Raw genomic sequence first — 22644 nt, forward strand, 5'->3', positions numbered from 1 at the left:
TGGCTGCATGATTTAGTGTGAGGTGTCTGTGCCCATGGCAGGGGGGTTGGAACTAGATGATCTTAAGGTCCTTTCCAACCCTAACTATTTTATGATTCTATGATTTTTACTCCTCCTACCTTGGACTGTGGTATGAAAATACTAATTAAGGCTCACATTTTCCAACTTTTACTTCTTTTGTTTAATATCAGTGTAAGGTAAAAGCATACAATCTGAACCTAAGTTAAAGCTGAGAAGCTTCTAGACACTAAGTACCTTTTAGGCGTTTTTCCCCTCAGTCTCAGTCTGTTCGCTTGCACAGGAAAGCAAGAGATTATTGTTCAGTTGTGCAATTATAAAACTTGTTATAACACAGTTATTTGTATCATTATATTTTAAGCTAAATCAGAGTGTTCTACCTGTATCCATCTCATCCACGTTGCTGAGGAAATCTTCCGGTGTCGTTGGTATACTGTAACATCCTAATCCCAAGCCACTGTCAGTACTCTGTTCCCTGGAATGGTATGGCCCACTATAAATTAAAATATGAAAAAGCTTCAGTAAAGATGTTCTGGTAGACACAGTCCCTCATCATGGTCTTTGAAAAAAGATGGCACAGTAGGTAAGATATTAAATACTGAGTCATTAAGCCTCATTCTCAACTGTTGGCCACTAATGTAGTCCTGTTAAATCAGCCCAAATATAAAGCAACTGAAGTGAGGCTACTCGTAGATTTTGAAATACACACATGTATATCTAACTCTCTAGACAAAAACAGTTCTGACAGCCTAAAAAAAAAAGTTTATTTATACTTAGGTTATGTACTTATTCTACCTAGGGTTGTCTACATACACCTACCTACAGTGCAATTAAAACCATCTGTTGCCATTTGTTTGATTTTTCTATGATTCCTTTCTAGAAGTATAAACTTCAGGTCAGCCACTCAGCTGTACCCCATGTTCACAGTAAGTACAAAAGACGATAGTAATAGGAAACTACTTTAGAAAGACAGCTTTCAAAGTGTAGAGAAGACAACAGGACTAATTGCCTAATGAAGAGGACACGAACTTGCCTGTTCAAGAAAGGATCAGATCCATTATTTGTAATAGGCCTCATGTCTTGTGTCATGGCAGGTGTATTCACAGCTGTCTGAACTGGGACCATATTTTCGGAGTCCATCGGAAGTTGTCTGCACAGAGCAGCTTCCTGAAAAGGCAAACAAATACAAGGGAGGAGTTATTCCAGCAGCTCAGAAGTCCTGCAAGAAGTCTTATAACAAGAGAACACATAATCATAGAATCATAGAATAGAATCATAGAATAGTTAGGGTTGGAAAGAACCTTAAGATCATCAAGTTCCACCCCCCCTGCCACAGGCAGGGACACCTCGCTCTAAACCATATCACCCAAGGCCTTGTCAAACCTGGCCTTGAACACTGCCAGCGATGGAGCATTCACAACTTCCCTGGGCAACCCATTCCAGTGCCTCACCATGTGCAATATATACACATATCTTATTTATGAAAGGAATTCTATGCAACTTAACTAATGTCTATTTGTTTACAATGGTGTGAAAGTCGTAATGTAGACAGCATCTTTCATACTGACCTGTGCTGCCCTAAAACACCACAGAATCTACTTTTCAGTTACTTACATGGCTGGAAGACAGTACAGTAGTTCAGCCAGCAGGCACACGTTCTGAGGACTTTGTAACACGTTTCACACTAAACCAGAGAGTTTGTCTGCCTGCTTAAACTAGCCTCACTCTCTTTGTGTGATGCAGATCACAAAATACTCATATAAATGCTTTACTGGCAGAGCTGTCACAATGGTAGTGGCAGACAGCCAGGAGGAAGTCAAACCTTGAACAAACACAATGACCTGCAAAATGGCTGCATCTCTATAGCCTTGCTGAACCCAGAGAAACACCCTATAAAACCAAATTACCTATGTTATAATTTCAGACGCCTTGTCTGTCACCTCATCATAAAACACTGATAGGTCTGCACATTATAACTGATTCCTGACAGCCTGGACACACTTCATGGGCCAGCTAACACCAGCTGACAGTTTTCCATGTTGACATGCATATTATAGCTATGTTAATGCGCAAATTACAATTTCAGTTTACTGTTCAGTAAGGACAAGTTCTCTGAGAGCCAGAGTGGCAATAATAAAGCAGTTTAAGATCTGCAGACTTAAACTTAACCTCCCACATATTTGTTTCTACCCTTAACTGAAATTGCTCTCAGTTTAGTTTAAACCAGTGCAAAAGAGACAAAAATCAGGCACTGAAACTATGTGAGTTGCTACTAGATTACATGATTTGCTATATACCAAAGCAGAAGATTACTACTTGCAACCATAAAATATGTAAAATGCTGAAAGAAAACTACTGGAAGAAGGCTTTGACCCAATAATCTTTAGAATGTATCCTCTGCCTAATAATAACATCTGCCTAATGACCTGTCCCATGTGTACTGTCATTAGGATGACAAACAAGCCACTAGAGCCAAAAGAAACTTGCTTCAGAATTTCCTGAAAGATAATTCTAGCATTGTCTCTGTGAAACAATCATGACATCTAGTGGTACAGAAGTCTATGCAAAGGTTGTTTGGCTCCACGAGGATGTTCCACACAAGTATCCTAAGACCTAAGAAAAATAAAGCTTTATCTGTATTTTACCTACTTTATTCAACCTTACCAGTATTTTTTAATGAAATAAACAATGGGAATATTTCATTTAAATCCTAGTAGAAAACTTCTCTCCAGTGAATCAGTCATTCATTCTCCCAACTACAAAAAAAGCTTAATATGTTTTTGAGGCTAGAATATGATAGTTTACTATGTTTTCTATTGATTTTGTCATTGAGGAGGACCAGTCTGGTCTCTTCATGAATAATGTAACAATTATTCATTGGGAATTAACTTATGTTGGTGCCAATTAATGCAATGTTTCCTTTATAATCAAAATATCAATATATGCACAGATAAATAATAATTTACATTAGATGGTGTCATTATTTGGGAAGCGCTAAGAACAGTCTGAAGATTCTGAATAGCCTACGTATTTCATTACATTTGTTAAATGACAACTCCACTGGTGATGCTTCTATTTATAATTAAATCAGCTGGAGTTTGTCAAAATGTAATCTCAGAAAATGGTCAGACTGTATTTTTAACTGTCTACATGAAGATACTGCAAGTATTTGTTCAAATATAATTAACAACTGCATCAACACAAGCAAGGCTAATACTAGAAAAACAGCAAGAAAGAAAAAAAGACAGCCATAAAGAAAGATACACAGAAAGAGAAAGGAAGAAGAAAAGACAGACAGAACGAGGCAGGGTATACTCAGCTAGGGTTTGGGTTTTTTTTTAAAGTCCAATCTAGCAGTGAAGTTCGTGGTTTTGATACTAGGGCAGTGCATTTTCAAATCTCACTGGACATTGTTCCATTCTAAAAAAAGGTAATATCAGTATGGGGTGGGAAGAGAGGGGTGAAAGGCAAAAAGAAAGCCTTTCCCCTAGTTTGCCAACATATGAAGTACATGTTGGTTATCATTCTGGTTGCTGTCATTTCTGAAAATCAAATGCTATTACTGAAAATAACTGAGAAAAGTCTGTTCAAGATCCAAGTATCTGCCTCTTTCAGAATACTCTAACTCCTAATTTGATGTCACTGTTACAAGCTTTCTAACCTCAGGTTAGCCTACAATTGCTGCAATCATACCTGCTTTTTACAGAACAGACACAGGCACTGCCTTTCTCCAGACAGACACAAAGATTGTTCTATATTATATTGTACTGGGGAAAGTCCTAAACCACTGGTAACTTCTGTAACTTACTCCCCAGTAATTACTTAATTTCCAAAAAGTTGCTCAGAATAGACTATTAACAAAGGAAAAACAAAGGCATGGAGACTGCATTACTGCGATGCATCAGGCTGTCTGTCCTATGGCCAGTAAGATGAACAGTCAGCCATTTGAAAAGGATTTCTGTTAAACTTGAAGGGTTCTCAATGAACTGCCTCTCAGAAATATGAATGCACTGCAAAATGCCCATTCTTTCCAGGGCATTACCTGGACTTAACTCCTGCATGAAATGCTGTGAATTTCACATGCATCTGCAAACCTTAATGCTGCCCAGCTGTTCTCTGTCCTGCAGCTAACCTATGCAATTGGGGAATTCAGCTAGTGATCTCTTTGGAAAACATGGTGCCAACTCCTGCTTGGTCCAACAAGGAGAGATTCATACCCAGGTTTATAATCACATCCCTAGACACAGTAATTAGCCCTCCCAACTGCTAACTGCAGCAGGGCCAGAAATCCATTCCAGGAATGTTTAATCTACTGCAGGAGTTAGGCAGGCCCTGCAAAGCAAGACAGTTTGTGAGTTGAAAAACCTTCAGCACCCTAAAAAAAGACTCACACTGGCATTTACAAAGTCTAAGTTCATGTCTCCTCTTTCTTGCAAGAAACACTAAATTTGTTATAAAGTTACTTTTTCTACTCTCTCTTGAGGAATGACTTGGCACCTCCTGTGTCTTTATTTCAACATACCGCATGTTGCTTGTAATGTTAACTCCACGTGTACTTTATAATACAGAACAACAGAGCTCTGCATACTGGAGTCAGAGGCAGGCTGGGGAAGCAGCGTACTGGCTCTTACCATACATTGAACCAACCTTCTGCTGCTGCCTGATGCAAGTGATATGTTCAGAAGTCACACCACAATATTAGTACTGCTACAGATGTCAGACTTGCTTGCTGCTTTGCTTCTCTGACATTGCTATATCAGTGTCAATAGTAACAGATCAATTACACCATCACAAAACCTGTGTGATAGCCTGTTATGTCTGGTTCTCTATTCTAAGCATGGCATGACTACAAGATTCTTAAGAAGAATATTCAGGCATCTCCTACCCTAGGTGAAGAAGTCTGGCAAAAAATACCAGAGAGTTCTTGCAGCCCTGTCAATGGCAATATTGCAGTTGCAAGCTACCAGAAGAGGCTTAGCTAGTCTAATTAGCTCGTAGCTCCCACATGCAGGAGTGCCTCCTGTTGGCCAGCAGAGACCATACTTAGCACGTAGCTTCAGAAAGGACCAAAGACCCGTAAGTATCTGCTTGGCAGTACTGTAGGCACCATTTTAAAACCCCAAAGGTGATTTTCAAAATAAGTAACAAAACAAAATTAATTAAAAAACCCCACAATACCCTGACATCACAAAGGCATGTGAAAAGCTTCATCAGTGGTTATTTTGCAAAACTTTTTAAAAGCTTCAAAGCACTACAGCGAGCTAAAATTATTCACTGCCTCTGCACACAATTCTGATGTAAACCCCCTTTACCTGTATGCCAGACAAATCTAGACATTCATTGTCATATTTCCTGGAACCCTCTTTGGCACAACTGAACTGAGCTCCATGCTTAGTTTTCAAAAAGTCACTTCTAGCTGCTGGAGGCAAGTGAGGGCATTTTTACAGCGAGTTTACATTGCTAGCCACTGGAATTCCTTTTCTCACAGTTCTCATCCTTAAGGTGGAAAATGAGACGACTAGATATTGCCTTTGCCATCAATCTATCAGACTATGAACCAGTCTGTGCAGTGGAAAGAGTACAGCAGGACATTTTTCTGTTCACGCTTTAGCAGGTCAGTAATGTTCTACTCTGCGCAGAGAAAACACTGATACAGGTTCCTCTACAGCTCCATACAGCACCCCTTCTACAGTCTCTTTTGAGCCCCTGTATTTTTCTGTGCAGAAATTTATGGAATAGGATTGGGGGATCAGAAAAGGAAGCTCTGAGAAGTGTTGCCTTTTTGTACCCTTCCAAACATGGTGCACGATGGCACTTGTGCACACAGAGAAATGTTGGGACATCTTCCCCACAAGGCCCTTTCAGAGGTTCTTACTGACATGACCTCTAACTACTTCAGTTTCCAAGAAGTGCTTGAACATCAAACAGATTCTCCCTTTTCCTTTGGAAAACTGCCAAAACCAACCAGGAAAACAAACAAACAAACAAACAAACAAAAAAAAACCAACAAACCAACTTCTTTCCAGAATGACAAAACTGAGTAAGGAAACATTTACAGAGAAGCTGTCATACTGGTTTCCTGAAGCGCTGCCCTTCTTGCATATACTCAGCCTGCAGTTCTAGAGGCTTTACCAACTAAATTAAATGGAGGACAAAGAAGGAAACAGACTCCCTAAGAGGAGATCTTCCAGAACTGCATATTCCTCCAGGTTGGGTGTGCTGCTCCATGCAAGCAGCTGCAGCCAGGAATGGCTGTGGGGAGTCAGCAGCTGCTGCCAGGCTGAAAAGAAGTTTGTGACCCACCAAAAGAATTCCTTGCCTCTTGCTCAGATTCTCTGCACCAACTCACAGTTGCTAGCAGCACTGTGCACTTACTCAGCATTTTTCCCTTAGACAGATTACACTAGAAAAGCAAAAGCAGCAGTAAAGGGTCAGGGCAAGAGAAACTGTACTTGAATGCTGATGACTCCAGAGGGATTTTTGGCATTCTTCTCAGCTATCGGGGTTCAGAAGTGCTCAGATTACTGTCGGGAACTTCACAAAGTTCTGTTAGAAAGGATGGATTTTGCATCTAGCTTTCCTTGGATGGGAAGCATGTTGCTACCCCAAGAGCTACACCAGTGCTGAAAACTTTAACAGTGCAAAGTGCTCCTGTCCTGCTTTATGTAGTGTGGAGTTCAACCAGCATAGATGCAGGGTGTAACTAGGCATAGTAAGTCGGAGACTTGATCAAGTACAGCACAGCTGCAGTGTGGTGTGTGTATTAGCTTCAAAGTAAAACACAGTCAGCAAAACAAGGAAACCAGCCCCTGTATTAATGGCACAACTGTTTTGAAGCTCCATTTGCTCTTGTCCTGAAGCAAAAACAGGGCCGAAGAGTAAAAATAGCTAAATATGCTATTAGCACGATGACAATTCCGACTAAGCTATACCAGATATCCCCACTTGCTTTCCACACCCATCTCTGTTATGTTCTGAGCTCTTGATAGCAAAGGAGAAGGTACTCAAAATACTTGAGATCACTGCTTATGTCAAACACCATTACCTTGAGCATAGTTCTACACACACAGGTAACATATCTTAATGTAAGTCCCCAAAATTACAGGTAGTGGAAACTAAACACAGTCACAAGATGTTGGTGTCTACAAAAGGTCTGAACCATGAAAGTCAAATTCAGCCCTGATGTAAACAGGTAAAAAAAATCAGATACATTAGTGGAATCGTATCTGCCTTTCACCCCTGTACAGCATGAGCATTGAGCACTTGTTTAACCTTGAGCATGGACCGAAGATGATGGGAATAATAATGTGCAAAGATAGCCAAGTGTCACTGCAGGAACTATAAAAGCTCGTAATTTCAATGCCTCCCCCCCCCCCAAATGCAGCTAGGTGGTGCTCTGCAGTTTCCAAATGTATTAATGAGTTTTTGTTAATTACTTTTGCTAAGCATTTTTATTTTAAGTTCTTACTCATGTATTTAGAGGAAGGAGATAAAAGAGTAAAAAATATAAATGAAGCAAATATAGTTGTAAAACGTTTTTACAAATATTCTCACTAATGTTTTTGTGATTCTACTCATCAGACATCCATTTTTATTTTTACAAAAGCCTACTCTATGGTAGTATGTACATTCATCCTACTTTGGGTCTTTCTGTCTGCACAAGTTGAAGTTACTAAGGTTCCAGTGGTATAACTGGAGAGAAATTTGACTTACATATAGTTTGTACATAGGAAGTGTCCTGGGTTTAGCAGTGGCAGTCATTTTTCTCTTTCTTGGTAGCTGGTGCAGTGCTGTGTTTTGACTTTCAGCTGGGAACAGAGCTGATAAAAATGATGTTTTGGTTTGGCCAAGGACTTTGTGAGCCTCATGCTCTGCCAGGGAGGAGGGGAAGCCGGGAGGAAGCAGAGACAGGACACCTGACCCAAACTGACCAAAGAGGTATTCCATACCACAGCACGTCATGCCCAGGGGGTAACTGGGAGGTCCCCGGGAGGGGCTAGGTGGACTGCAGGGTTGGAGGAGGTATCGGTCGGTGCTTGGTCGGGCTGGGGGGAGCAAGTTATCGGTTGCCTGGTGATGGGGTGTTGTATTCTCTTCCCTTGTTATTTCCTTTATCATTACTATTATTGGTGGTAGCAGTAGTGATTTGTGTTATACCTTAGTTACTAAACTGTTCTTATCTCAACCCGTGGGAGTTGCATTCTTTTTTATTCTCCTCTCCGGCCCTCCCAGAGTAGGGGGAGGGCAAGAAGGGGGGGGGAGTGAGTGAGTGAAAGCTGTCTGGTTGTGGTGAAACCACGACAGAAGAAAAGTACAGTCATATTCTTTTTTGTTAGAAATCTGTATTAATAATAAATACCCGCATCAAACTGCATTTTCTGTATATGAAGGAAATGTCCACTTTCAATACAATTCTAATAACCTTTGTTTTGGTGAGTAACTGTAATAATGTCTATTACTGCTTTCTGAAATGTGATTTTATAAAATGCCATTAAAAATATTTATTCTGAAATAAAAGCACAGAGAAAGAGCACCTCAAATTCTCAATCATTATAAACATGAAAGACCTTTTCTTCCATTAATTTTACTGAGATAGTATGTTTAAAAAAATATTTAGTAAAACCAACATTCAAAGGCTGCAAGAGAGAAAACCAAAATGCTGGCCATTAATTTGAGGTTTTCATGACTGTTGCCTCTAAAAGATGACAAAAACTCTGTGAGTTCATAAACCTGCTCTGATCATGCAGATCTCTATTTCAGACCTAAGAGTTTTAAAGATACACATGTCCTTTTCTTTGCTACTCACAAAGTCTTCCAGAGGTCACTGAAATGCTCCAGTCTGTTTCATCAGTAATGTGTTTCTCTCAGTCATTCTCCTCCAGATTTGGAAGTAAAAGTGCATCACTGCTCATTTCGTGGTGGCTAGTCAACCTATGACACACACTCTGCTACTCCACCTCAGAGGGTATCTTAGTGTGAGGATTTTCCTTAGGCTTCTTTTCACATTTTACACAAGTCACATTTCAAAACATTACAGCAAGTTATGGTTCTTCAATAAATCATAGCAAAGTTCAGCCAATTGGCGTCATCAGTCCAGTAACAACTTCTGGTTACTACCTGTTACGAAACAGTCATACTGCATTTCTAAATACAGTACAAACAAACATTACCCTAAAATAACCACAGATTCTGGTACAACCCTAAAGGCAAAAGGACTGATGGCATGAAATAATGACTCCACAAAATTCCTATTTCCACAGAGGATGGAAGTAAGGTTGGGTAACCTGGGAGGAACACAAGGACACTGTACGAGCACACAGGCATGAGGTTAGGAAACCTAAAGCCCAGCTGGAACGGAGTCTGGCCAAGAGAGTCAAAGACAACAAGAAGAACTTCTGTAACTACCTACGTATCAATAGGAAGGTTACTGGAAATGTGGGCATGTTGCTTTTCCTACAAGGAAAGGCTGAGAGAGTTGTGACTTCAGCCTGGGACAGAGAAGGCTTAGCAGAATTTCTTCCATGTATATAAATACCCAAAGGGAGGGTGCAAAGAGGAAGGAGACGGGCTCTTCCTGGTGCTCCCCAGTGACAGGACTAGAGGTCAAACAGACACACAGGAGGTTCCCTCTGAACATCAGGAAACACTTTGTCACTGTGAGGATGACCGAGCACTTGCACAGGCTGCCCAGGGAGGTGTGGGGTCACTGTCCTTGGAGGTGACCTGGCAACCAGCTCTGGGTGAACCTGCTTGAGCTTGTACCAGATGACCTTCAGAGGACCCTTCCAACCTCAACCAGTCTGTAATTCTGTGAACATTACCATTTTTAAAGGTACTTAGAACTGTAGCATTTACAAGGCCACCAATAATGGTGTTGTTCTTGATAAAAATGTACTTTGTTCACACTGTTCCTGAGAAAAACAGGTTATTTTTTTTTCCTCTAAGGAAGCTGATTAATATGCCATGCAAAACACAACATCGCTAGTAGAGTTGTCTGTAACAGAAGAAATGTAATTGCTAAAACTTTTTAATTCTCTAAGGCACTGTAAGGGAAGTTACATATCTATTTTGCATAATAAAAGTCCTAATATAGATCTGAAACTTTAGAACAATAAACAATACATCCACAAAGAATCATCCCTGGCAAATCTTCAAGTCAGAGGTTTTCATGTAAGATGTGATGAAATTTTATTTTAATCCTAAGGCAATAGGTGCAAGTTACAGAGGTGGGATCAGACTCAGGAACAGCTTCAGATGTTCTGCCTTTATCTTCAGTGAAGCACGAGCATGGTCTCCTATGCAAACCAAGTTAAACTGCAAATTAATCTGTGATAGTTGCTCTAGATTTATAAACAGACACAGACCAGAACTTGGTCCTTACACTACTTTTATACCTGAAAGGAAAGACACCAATCTTTAACTCCTGACAGATGACCATTTTTTGTTCTGTTCAATGTTATTTTAGAGAAAAAAAAAAAAAAGAGTTCTATTTATATTAGCTTTTTTGTTACCCTTACCTAAAACAATGGTTAATCTTGACGAAGTTACAGAGCTACTAATTGTATCTGGTAAAAATTTGGATGCATTGAACTAAAGGCTCTTGAACAAAATGAAAGAGTATCTTTGACATTACCTGTCGCAGTAACTCCTCCTGACGCATCCTAATTCGCTCCCTCTCCATCTGGATTCGCTGGAGCCTCAACTTCTGCTGCTGCTGTTGCTGTGTGGTCAGTGCACTCGGCATGTTCAAAAGCCCTGGCTGTGGAGTCTGGGGAGGACGACTCTGCTGTGACATGGCTGTGCTGGGTGTTATTTGGTGCTGGTGATTCATGACTGCAGGAGAAGAAGTAAATCATGGCTGGTTAAGTAGAACTGTACTTTAACAAAGGACCTAGGACACATATTACTCCTTTACAGTATAGAGTCAGTAGAATTACTGTATTTCAAATGAATGAGACGACTAATTCATCTGGCAAGATCTGGTACTAGTAAATGATTAGTAAATAATTTTTCATATTTCATATGTGTATAAAACATGAATGCTTCTAATAAAGCAAGTATTTATATTCATCCTGGTATGTTCAAATATTTACCTAATGATGTGTAGTAAATGACATGCAAGCTTTTTTAATTGAAAATTCCCCTACAGATGTGTACCTATAATATGGCTGGTCTCCTGTTCCAAGGAACAAGGGACAGGACAAGAGGAAACGGCCTCAAGCAGTGCCAGGAGAGGTTTAGACTGGATATTAGGAACAATTCCTTCCCTCAGAGGGTGATCAGGCCTTAGAACAGGCTGCCCAAGGCAGTGGTGGGATCACCGTCCCTGGAAGTGTTCACAAACCGTGTAGATGAGGCTCTCAGCGACATAGTTTAGTAGTGGTCTTGGCAGTGCTGGGGGAACAGTTGTACTCAATGATCTTAAAGGTCGTTTCCAACCTGGCTGATTCTATGTTTCTGCGCTAGCCAGCTTTCTGCCAAATCAGGTACTGTCTTATCTTTGCATCTGGAGTAACACAGGTTTCTCTGGCATTAGGCCAGCATAAAAACTTTGCCCTGCTTTGTTTGACAGAAATATTTATTTACATATGCTCACATCAGATCTGAATTAGATTTTTCCTTCTGGATGCTCCAGTATCACACAGGCCCAGCATGTAAAGAGTGTGGAACCATTTGAGATTGTAGCTGCATATTATTTTAGCTTTATGGCAAATCTAGCTCAAAAAATAATTCCAGTTTAAAAGTAGTCCTGCAGTAACATAACCTTTTCACAGGTTCAGCTTATATGTGGTCCACAAATAGCTGTATCCACACAAATGACATCATGCTTCCACATGAAACCAGAGCGTTCCCATTTATCACCTCCTTCCACACCCAGCTGCTGGTTCCTGCCCACATGCTATCCCTTCACTAAGCTGGCAAAAGCATTTTTGTGGCAACACAGCAAACTAAAAATTGTCTGGGAATAAAAAGAAGGTATTTTCTAGCTAGATCAGTTCCCAGCAAAAGTAACTGGGTCGCCATGAAACTGCATATGTGCATCCAGTGTAGGAGTCCAGGGGAAAAATAATCTGGCTGCAGGAAAGCCAGACCAAAGCCAGCACTGATCAGTGATGTTTCAGTGGTACAATCCCAGAAAGGTTAGTATAGAATCTCCTAACCTAATGCTAAGAATCCAAGCTGGCTGAAGGATTATCACAATAAATTCACAATATCACAGTAAATTCTCCACAAGAAAACGGCTTTCATCTAAGCAGCAAGTACAAATAATAGAACCAGGCAAAGTTAAGTAAAGATCAATAACCTGCACAGTGTGTCTAGGATACACTCAGGGCTAGGGCATGAGTTCTAGTACTGTCTGTCATGGCTATTTGTTGCTTTTGCTATATAAAACTCATAGAATGATGGAATGGTTTGGGTTGGAAGGGACCTCAAAAAACACCCAGTTCCCCCCCCCACCCCCCGCCACTGGGCAGGGACACTTTCCACTAATCGGTTGCTCAAAGCCCCATCCAACCTGGCCTTGAACACTTCCAAGGATGGAGCAGCCACAGCTTCTCTGGGCAACCTATGCCAGTGCCTCACCACCCTCATAGTGAAGAACTTCTTCCTAATGGCTAATCTAAATCTACCCTCTTCCAGTTTAAAACTGTTCCCCGTTGTCCTATTCCTGCATGCCCCTGTGAAAGTCCCTCTCTAGCTTTCTTGTAGGCCCCCTCTAGGTACAGCTGCTCTAAAACCTGGAGCCTTCTCTTCTGCAGGCTGAACAACCCCACCTCTCTCAGACTCTGAAAAATGCCATTCTTCTTCATCAGCTGATCTCTACACATGTATCAACAGCTGAAATTATACATGCAAGAAGATAAAGAACAAGACAATATGAAAACACTGAGAAATACTTCTCCCTGGGCTATTTCTTCTTATGGACAGACAGAATATTTTGGTCCAATGAACTCTATATCTTGCAGTTAATTACTTTTCTTTCAAGCAATAGGATCCATTGTTACATACCATCAAGAAACTACAGGAAGCTCAGTACAATGCGTAAACATTCTCACACTTTCACAGTAGTATAGAAATTATATCACTCTACATCTCTGACAATTCAAATATGCCTTATGTCTTCTAAGAAACAACAACAACAAACATTCTACTGCCAAAATGTGCATCATATGGATTTGGTAAAGCTATAGCTGTAGAAAAGTTTTACAAGTTTCAGTGCAGGAGATACACAGAAGGCAACAGAATAACCAAAAGCCATCCTTATCCAATTTTACCACCTGCATTATTTGGCTCAGCTCCTCTTTCAGTGACCGCCTTTCTCCTCAGAGGTTTGTAGGTCTAAATCTCTGAACAAAGGTCCACAGAAAAATTGATTTGTTCAAAATTACCATTAATTGGAATGGCTTTTAAAGAACTGTTGATTTGGCTCACAGAGACAAACTTACTTAAGATTATTTGAACATACTGACACCACATTTTTCTCTGGCATACGATGCTTCAAGAAAAAATGGAATTCAGGTAACTCTCCATTCAGTTTGAATACCAGACACCTACTTTCATAGCAGCCCAAACTGGACAGACTCAGAAATATTAAGTGTAAGCAGTCATTCATCTGTGCTTTCAAACAAGTACAGATAGTTTTATCAAGGTATCTGGATAGAGCATGTTTATGATAAAGTCTATCTTAAACCAGAGCATTAAATCCATATGGTGATAAATTTTCTTTTTTTAATATCATTCAAAACTGGTTTATAAAAACACCGATGCTGAGGCCCAAGTTTTGATCCTACCAACTGTGTAACAGTGTCATTCTATTTGAGTTATTCTGAAGTGCAATAACAACATGCCCTATAAGGAAATTTAGGACATACGTGGTCTACTTTTGTGAAGTCAAGTTTAGTTTCTGGGCATGTGCATGCATACATACAATGGACATTAAGTTAATCTAACCTAACTCAAAACAGTAATTGGAAATAAAAACAGTATAAAACATGAGACTGTTAGGGTTTGGTTTTTTTTAATCTATATATATATCTATTATAGAAAACAAAATGAAACCAAGAGCTGGGACATTCTGCAGCACTTCCCACAACAACTGCTGTATTCAGCTGCTCTAAAAGTATACCCTGTGGGTCAAAATGGTACATGTACAGTAATGAAACACCTGACTCTGGGAAGTAGCTGAAGAGTAATTAAATCATTGCAGATTTGCAAGTACTCTTCTGCATTGGTTCCACTGAAAGGCACTGGAAATTATTATGAGCAAGCCTTCAGTTCATGTGTTAAGTTTTAGGACTTTTCTGTACTAGCAGTGCACATGTTCTGGTATTTGGAATGTGCCACTAACAGTCATTGCTACTTTCCTCAGCACAGTGCCGTTAAGTCATTTGGGCACTGAGTAACTCCATGCAGTTTGTGCACTAGCAAACACCCATGGGCACAGATAAATCACTCATAGGTATCACATTTCCCTGTTTGCTCAGTTCCCTGTCACCCTCCTCACTGTGCAGGAAACCAGCTGACTCATTGACTTCACACTGACAGAAATTCTTGAGGTTGAGGTTGTGTGTGAACATGCACTAAGCAACACCTTCTCCAGGGGTTCAGGGCTGTGCTAGACAAGACAATACTCTGCAAACACGGTATCAACAATATGAAGATCTTCCTTTGTATACAGAACTGATCACAGAAGATAAACATGAGAAAATGGTGGAATGATTTTATTATCTCACTGGGAAAAGTGATCCCCAAAAGTAATACAGATGTAGCAAATATACTACAAAGACAACAACTTATGGGTTAATCTTACACACAGGAAGAATTCCTGACTCAAGACAGGAAACATTCACAGGAAGCATGACTGTGGCTCTCAGGAAAACAATGTAACTGACAGCAAAATGTCTTCAAATACCAGGGAAAAAATTAATTGAAACATCCAGGAGAATCATAGAATGGTTAAGGTTGGAAAGGACTTTAAGATCATTTAGTTCCAACCCCTCTGCCATGGGCAGGGACACCTCACACTAAACCATGCCACCTAAGGCTTCAACCAACCTGGCCTTGAACACTGCCAGGGATGGAGCATTCACAACCTCCCTGGGCAACCCATTCCAGTGCCTCACCAACCTAACAGGAAAGAATTTCCTCCTTATATCCAATCTGAACTTCCCCTGTTTAAGTTTTAACCCATTATCCCTTGTCCTGTCACTACAGTCCCTAACGAATAATCCATCCCCAACATCCCTATAGCCCCCCTTCAGATACTGGAAGGCTGCTATGAGGTCTCCACGCAGCCTTCTCTTCTCCAGGCTGAACAGCCCCAACTTTCTCAGCCTGTGTTCATATGGGAGGTGCTCCAGTCCCCTGATCATCCTCGTGGCCCTCCTCTGGACTTGTTCCAACAGATCCATGTCCTTTTTATGTTGAGGACACCAGAACTGCACACAATACTCCAAGTGAGGTCTCACGAGAGCAGAGTAGAGGGGCAGGATCACCTCCTTTGACCTGCTGGTCATGCTCCTTTTGATGAACAAAATGAATAGAACAGTAAGAGCCAGTAGCGCTGAGCAAATGTATCAGCTTCAGCTGAAAGAGCTGTGAATTAACAAGAGGAAGGCTGATTGAAAACCTAGCTGAGGTAAGCACAGGAAGACAGTGGTGAAAATTCCCTGATCAAAAGACTGATCAATTCCCAAATCAAAAGACTGATGAACAGAACCGCTTTAGAACTTCTAGTGTCAGAGATACCCTTGGGTATCTCATAGTGGTAAGTAAATGTACTGATTGTTCGAACCAGTCATTTTCAGTAAAAAAGTCTGTAATTGCACAAGCAAGGCCAGAACTTCTGATACTAAGCAATTCAAAAACACTGCATACACTCCTGATTTACCTGAGACAAAAGATCTTCCTGTTTATGGTGCTAAGAATAGCATCCAGCACTGATACCCTCCAGGTAAACCAGCAGTGAAATACAGTGAGTTTTCAAAGAATTAACTATATGGTTTGTTCAGAGTGCAGATTAGCTTTATTACTTAGGCTAATTAGTCCTAGCTGCATAAAACAGGCATGGATTAGTCCTGTGCTACACCCAGTGCCAGTCAGAGGCAGCTTTATTACCTGTAGGTGGTGCAAAGCCCACACTAATAAACCCTTCTGGACTTGGTGGAAGAGATGTAGGCATAACTAAACCGTAAGTAAACTAAATCTTTATTTATTCTTGAAAATCATTACTTAACATATGCACACAAAAATGACACTGTACAAATCTGTACAAGTTAAAACACATTAAAACATCCTAGACAGGGCAATTCCAGAAGTAAGTCTCAGCAGAGTATCTGATTCTTGCTATTATTATCAACCTCTAGTTTATACATTGATTGATAACAAAGTGTGCTTTTACAGGCAATTACCTGCATCTTTCTAGACATTTTCTTTACAGAATTAACACCATTAAAACCTGTGGTCACATTTGTCTCCCTTATAATTGTACCACTTAAAATTATTTTCCTCTTTTTTCTCTACCCTCCTTCCCCTCCATGTTTTCCAGGCACAATACTCTATGTAACACCAGGTGGGTTTTATCCTGAAACACTATCTACTTGGACACAAACGAGCATCCATACAGAACTCCAGTCTCCTCAAAATAAGAGTGGAAGAGTATGATGATATAGTTATTGCAGGACCAAGTCTTCTCAGTGCTTTTTCATTTTCCACTGAGTTCTTCAAACAATGAGAAAACAAGAAAAAAACCAAAACAGTAAGCTGCTTTTCTTAAGGACAGAGCTACAATGATATGCATGTGGAAAACAGAAAAATATACTACGTTGAATACCTTTAAGCATGTTTGAAGGCTCTGATATTATCTAGATTTCATTTAATAGTGAATCTTTAAATACAGTAGTTGGAATGAAAAGAATCCCAACAATGGAAAAATTAGCCCTGTGTTATATCCAGAAGCTTAGTTTGCAAAAAGTCTTCTACCTAACTGCTTTTCCTGGAACTAGTCAAGTGAACCAGGGCTGGACTCCTGTACTGACCAGTTCAGGAACACTGTTTTTGAATATTGCTAATAGCTCTTCGTAACTAAAGGTCTGAATGAGCCCACTGAAGTCAAAGTCCTGGGTCAACTCCAGTGAGCAACTTAACAATACAGCGACATTCTACAAATCTCTATTCCTTATGATGTAATCATATGGCACATTTATTGTGCTATTTATGCAATTTTATTAATGTCTGCTATTATTTATATTTGAATTCTCAATTTTTATTTGAATTTTATGCAGAACATAATGGAGTTTGGGTTAAAAAAGAAAAACTTACAGTTCATGCCCCGTCTACACTACCCAATATGAATATTGATTTCAGTACAATGACACTCATCTAATGAATCAGTGATGCTTCAACAGATTACAACCCTTATGCCTGTGATCTGAGGAGTCTTAGGACCTCTGGACTGTTTTTGAGAGGTCAAAAGGTAACTAAGGAAAATCAGGTGGTCTTCAGTAAGCTTAAATTCAGTAGGCAGGGTTTGGCACTCCAGTGTAACATTTCTAAGGTTCTGCAAAAGAAACTGGATATAATACAGCAGGTGAAAAAGATTCACCATTACAGCAGACGGACTTGGGCTGGACTTGAATTCAATTCTCTTGAGGAAAAATAAATTTATTTTGCAAAACAAAGCAAGTCTCTTCAATAAACAGCCATTACACAATTTTCCAGCTCAAATGAAGGCAAGTAAAAATGTGGAGCCAAGTTCCAAACACGGACTGTGTGGTCACAGTTTCATTGCAGTCCATGGAATTACAACTAATTAGTTCACATCTCAAATCAGACCTATGTAATCTTCTATTGCCAGTTAGATGGGGGGGGGGGGGGGAATGCTTTTGTTTGAATTAGGTTTTCTGACATTGCAGGAGACCTTTCTGTTGATAACTTTCCTAGATGTATACTAAGCAAGGATTGTTCTGCGGGCAAGAGACTGCAAGTTGCAGAAGTCAAAACAGGCAAGTGTAAATTGTTTCTGATGGGTACTGAACTGATTGTACCACCTTTTATTATTTTAGTGTCATAAGTTTCTGGATGCAACTGTGGATCTTTTTCTCTACTCTGTTTATAGGCAGTCCAGAGCCTAATTCGTATGAACTGGCCAGCATCAGGTGTCACGCAACACAGTCTGATGAAAAACAAATGTCTATAGAGTTGTTTTTTCTTAAAAAAAAAAAAAAAAGAACAAACCCAGCCATGTTACAATTTTGACTTAGTCACGACATTGTGAAGAAAAAAGTCTAGGTTCCCCTCCTTTTCTCTCTCTGCTTCTGCCAACAAAGAACTGCTTGTTTCATTTATTTCCCAGAAACAGCATTAGCCTTCCAACAAGGTCAGCAAAAAATGCTGCTTTTCAGTTCTGGTGCATTTTGTTCCAAAAATCTGTAAAGTATTAAACCAAAAAGTTGTACTATCCCAGTGCACAGAGACTCCTTTATTCAGATTTCTGGGCTGAAAATAGCTATACAGAAATTTCTCAACAGTTTCACCTCTGTTAAGTTCTGTGATATTCACTTTTAACTAATCTTTCCCGTCTTCAATGACTCAAGCTTAAAAAAAACCCAAATGACCAACCTGCAGGTGCAGCATCAAAGCTACAGTTTAGCAGGAAGTTATTTAAAAGATTAGAGATTTACTTTGTAAGCACTGTAAATCAGTAACAACAACGAAGTGAGGGCTGTTTGGTGAGACAGCTTTAAAGCTAGTGATCAATTACAGATTATGATTATTATTTTAAATATTTATTAAATTATTTTTGTTTCAGGCAATCTTCAGCTTTTGCATTTCATTCACTTTGAAACTATGGAAAATGACACTCCATTCTTGCACTGGCGTACGTTTGGATTACTAACCTTGAAGAGAAATGCTTAGACAAACAGGAACTTCTTTTGTGTTAACATTAAAAATTACCAGATTTTGAAATAATACCAACATCTCTTCTGAGCACATCACCCTTTAACATTTCAGGTTTACTAGACAGTCAGTTGCTGTTTTAAAGGTGTGTTGTCCTTTGAGATATCTGGATTTGATTTACCAGATACTGGAGTTAATTCCTGTTAGTTACTGGAACTATTAGCTACTGTCTTCAAAACATTAAAAAAAAAAAAATTAAAATAAATACTCCATCTGAAATCTGCCTGATAAATTCCTTCTTAGAGGTTTTAATTGCAAATGACAAAAAGAAACCCACCCCACCCACGTTCTTTTCCAGAGCTGTGTCATAACTCATTCCCACAGAACATGCAAGTACTCCACAATTCTTTCAGCTCTCCTCAAAGTGTTATTTCACTAACCAGAAGCAAGCACCAAAATTATTCACGCTGACCACAAAAGAACTGTGTCCACTTCTACCAGGATGTCCAGTAATTAAAAATGACCTGGAACAGGAAGCCTTTCCACTGTGCAGGTGGTGTGAGGGCATGGGCTACACTGTGGAAAAAACACGTTCCTCTCACTGTTACACATATATAGCCAAATTCCCAGGCAATGCAAACTAAGCCTTGCAAAATCTAGACCATTTCATGTATGTTAGTTATCACTAAAATACATACCAACTGTTTTTAAATGCTGTGGGAGTTTCTGTGTTATCTCCAGAGCCTCAGTTTGACACAGTAACCAAAACTGCATTTTATCATCCTCAAACAATGGTAGCTACACCTCTTTTATCATGGCAGGATATGGAAACTTTGGTTCATGTGTTTATTGCTCTTAGACAGGATTATTGCATTGTTTTATTGGTTGGATTTCCTGGCTGATTAAGAAAAATGAAAGCAGACACAAAGTGTCATAACTCCCAGTTGTATCCAGACCCAATTAAATACCGTTAGCAATGCAGTAGAAAGCTAAACTTTTTTAATTCACAGACAAATTTCTGTAACAGTTGCCAGAGTAAGAGGCTCTTCAAGTTACATTCTATTCTGTAATATACGTCTTTCACCTTAGAGAACCAGTGTATTTATCCTGTTTGTACCACTTGGATCATGCCTGCTGGTGGACCTTGATAGAATAAGTTTCTAAGGTTAAGAATATCTTTCTCTTCTTCAGTAGAGAAAAACAAATAAAAATCAAGTAGTTCTTCATCTGGAGTTTGACACAGTACATTAATATGGTTGAATTCTCAGGATCAATGAGTACAATAAACAAATTAATGTTGGGCTTTCCACTGTTTTATGCCAGAACTGCTTTATGGAAATAAATATTACCAGCTTCTACCACAGATGTGCCATGATTTATTTTTCTTATATTCTGCATTTATACATGATCTGATCAGGTGAAAGTGCAACCAAAAGTATATTTAATAGCCTTCTCGCTCTGCCAGAAATTTTTCTCTGTTCTTAACAGTGTATTCCATATTCCGAAACTTCACCACCCCATGTTGATGATACATCATCCATTTTCCTTATGGCGCCAGTCTCCTACTTGATAAAAGCGTGAGAACTGCACCAGGACCCTCTAAGCTGGCACAGAGATTTTTCAAGACCGGACTGCATAAAGCCCTGAGCACCTGGTCTGATCTCACAGCTGACTCTGCTTTGAGCTGTAGGCTGGGTTAGAGATCTCTCAGGGCTGCTTCCCAACTGAATTATTCTGTGATGGCTACAGCCTTAAGTTTTGCCATTCCCCAACCCTCAAGTTGAGTGGAAACTCACCCAGCTTCTTACCTCAGGACAGGCACCTTTACCTTTGCAAGCTCAAAACATTATTTACCTGAAGGCAGCTGTCCCTCAATTCAGTATATCTGAGTGAGTTCAGTTTCTTATAATACCCCCTTGGAGGATACCACTAGCAGAAAACTGATAAAAAAGCAGCAGCCTGTAAATAAATCAAAACAATGTCTTCTAGATACTGATAGAGTACGGGAACACTGAAAACCTCAGGAATTTTAACACCAAGCATTTTTATGATTGTTTTTCCTGAATATATACATACTGATAAGTTCATCTTGACAGAACCTGAGAGAACACATAGTTACGAGGTATTATGTCAGTGTTCAGAATTAAGAGTGATCTGGGTACATTTTCTGAAGACAAGATTAGCTGTGCCATTAGACACTACTCAAGAAGATGCTAATTTACCAGTTACAAAATTATCAGGTTACCAACCATCATCATAGAACAGCCCAGGTTAGAAGGGACCTCAAAAGATCATCTTGTCAAAATTATATGCAAAATAATAGATTATAAGGGAATAACCAAAGGGGGTAGGAGATGACTCAGCTCTAATGCATAAGGGATCTACACAAGCATCTTTCTGCTTGTCTCTTTGCTTCACTCCTTATCACATCTTCCTGAACAGCCAGCTCATACATAATTGCAGCTTTTAAAAGCCTTTTCTCCCATCAATCCCATCTCCATGCAAAGTCTGAGAAGTCACACAAGTTCTGTTGTGTACCAGAAGTGGAAAACGCATTGTGGTAAAATCAGGTATGTATGTCTGTTATTGCTGGTGCTGGACTGTCCAGTGTGAAGAGAGTCAAAGATGACAGTGGTAGCCAAGCACTGGGAAGCATTAGGGACATCCAGCCTGGTTGGACTTCAGTGAGTTTAGAGAGACCAAACACACATTTTAACCACATTTTCTAGACAAATAAATTGAAAGCCCCTATCCACACCCAAATAAACTCAAAGGCATTTTGCAAAGTGGCAGAATGCCCAAAACTCTCAAACCACCAAACTCTGGACACTACCTAACACACAGCCCAGTCACTCACAGAGGACCTAGAATAACTGTGCCTTGCAGTCTGCAATTGGTATTTGTCCTAAGGCCTAAATTCTACAAACAACTGTACCATAAAGCCTATTCTTTTTGTATAAGGAACTTCTGCATATAAATCCAAGCTAATTTATACAGAATAGATAAATAATATGAGAGAGGCTTATTATTTTATGTCAAAATAAGTTGCAACTGTTAAATTTGAAAAACATCTAAATGAAGACCAGATTGTGCTCACCAAATGGATGAAGAGCACAATCACAAAAGAAATCTTTTAAATCTTTAAAAAAAGTCTGAAGGAAGCAGGATGAAAATAACAATGGTTTTGAGTGTTGCATAATGTGGAATAAAGACTACAAACCAAGTATTTAATTAAAAATTGTTGCAAAAGAAATTTTTATAAGGTTCTGATTTTTTCCCCTAAATCTTGCTACACATAGGCAAAAACTACCCTCCAGCATCTTCTTACATCAGTGACTGCCATTAAAGCAGAACAGCTTCCCAAGCTTGGACTTTGGCACTCCCAGCAAACAATTTAGTTGTTTAAGTCAGACAGTAGTTTGACCATTAGCTTAGCTGCACTGCAACTGCTCTCCTTCCTTTTATTCACACAACGTCCATGGAGCTTGGTCTCCTAATTCAGGAACCTAGGTTAGATGTCTAAAATAAGGGTGTACAAACACCCTTCCTCCCACATACAGTCTTTGTTTCTCTTTGACTTGCAACAGATATTTAATACCTTATCAGTCAGCTGAAAAAGACTCTTTCAGAATGGGCAGGAAAAGAATACATGTGCAGATTCAGCACCAAAGTAAATAGGATTTAAGAAGTACTTATAAAAATGGAAGAAATACAGTGTTGAAGTTA

At 39.6% G+C, this 22644-nt stretch overlaps 2 protein-coding genes across 3 annotated transcripts in view; both read right to left on the bottom strand.

Annotated features, from left to right (window-relative positions):
- Positions 1–22644, bottom strand: part of PFN2 (profilin 2) — a 135307-nt gene that overhangs the window by 5373 nt on the left and 107290 nt on the right. The window lies entirely within an intron of this gene.
- WWTR1 (WW domain containing transcription regulator 1) overlaps positions 1–22644 on the bottom strand; it is a 68760-nt gene that overhangs the window by 5344 nt on the left and 40772 nt on the right. Inside the window, exons 3-5 of the mRNA XM_061371512.1 lie at positions 10652–10851; positions 1052–1185; positions 399–511 (exon numbers count right to left, since the gene is read on the bottom strand). Coding sequence (XP_061227496.1) covers positions 399–511; positions 1052–1185; positions 10652–10851 — 447 coding nt within the window. The remainder of the gene's footprint in view (positions 1–398; positions 512–1051; positions 1186–10651; positions 10852–22644) is intronic.

Source organism: Neopsephotus bourkii, unplaced genomic scaffold, assembly GCF_033783945.1.
Source record: "Neopsephotus bourkii isolate Nb327-2 ecotype Australia unplaced genomic scaffold, CSIRO-AGI_Nbou_v1 NB_1574, whole genome shotgun sequence".
Classification (NCBI taxonomy): domain Eukaryota; kingdom Metazoa; phylum Chordata; class Aves; order Psittaciformes; family Psittacidae; genus Neopsephotus; species Neopsephotus bourkii.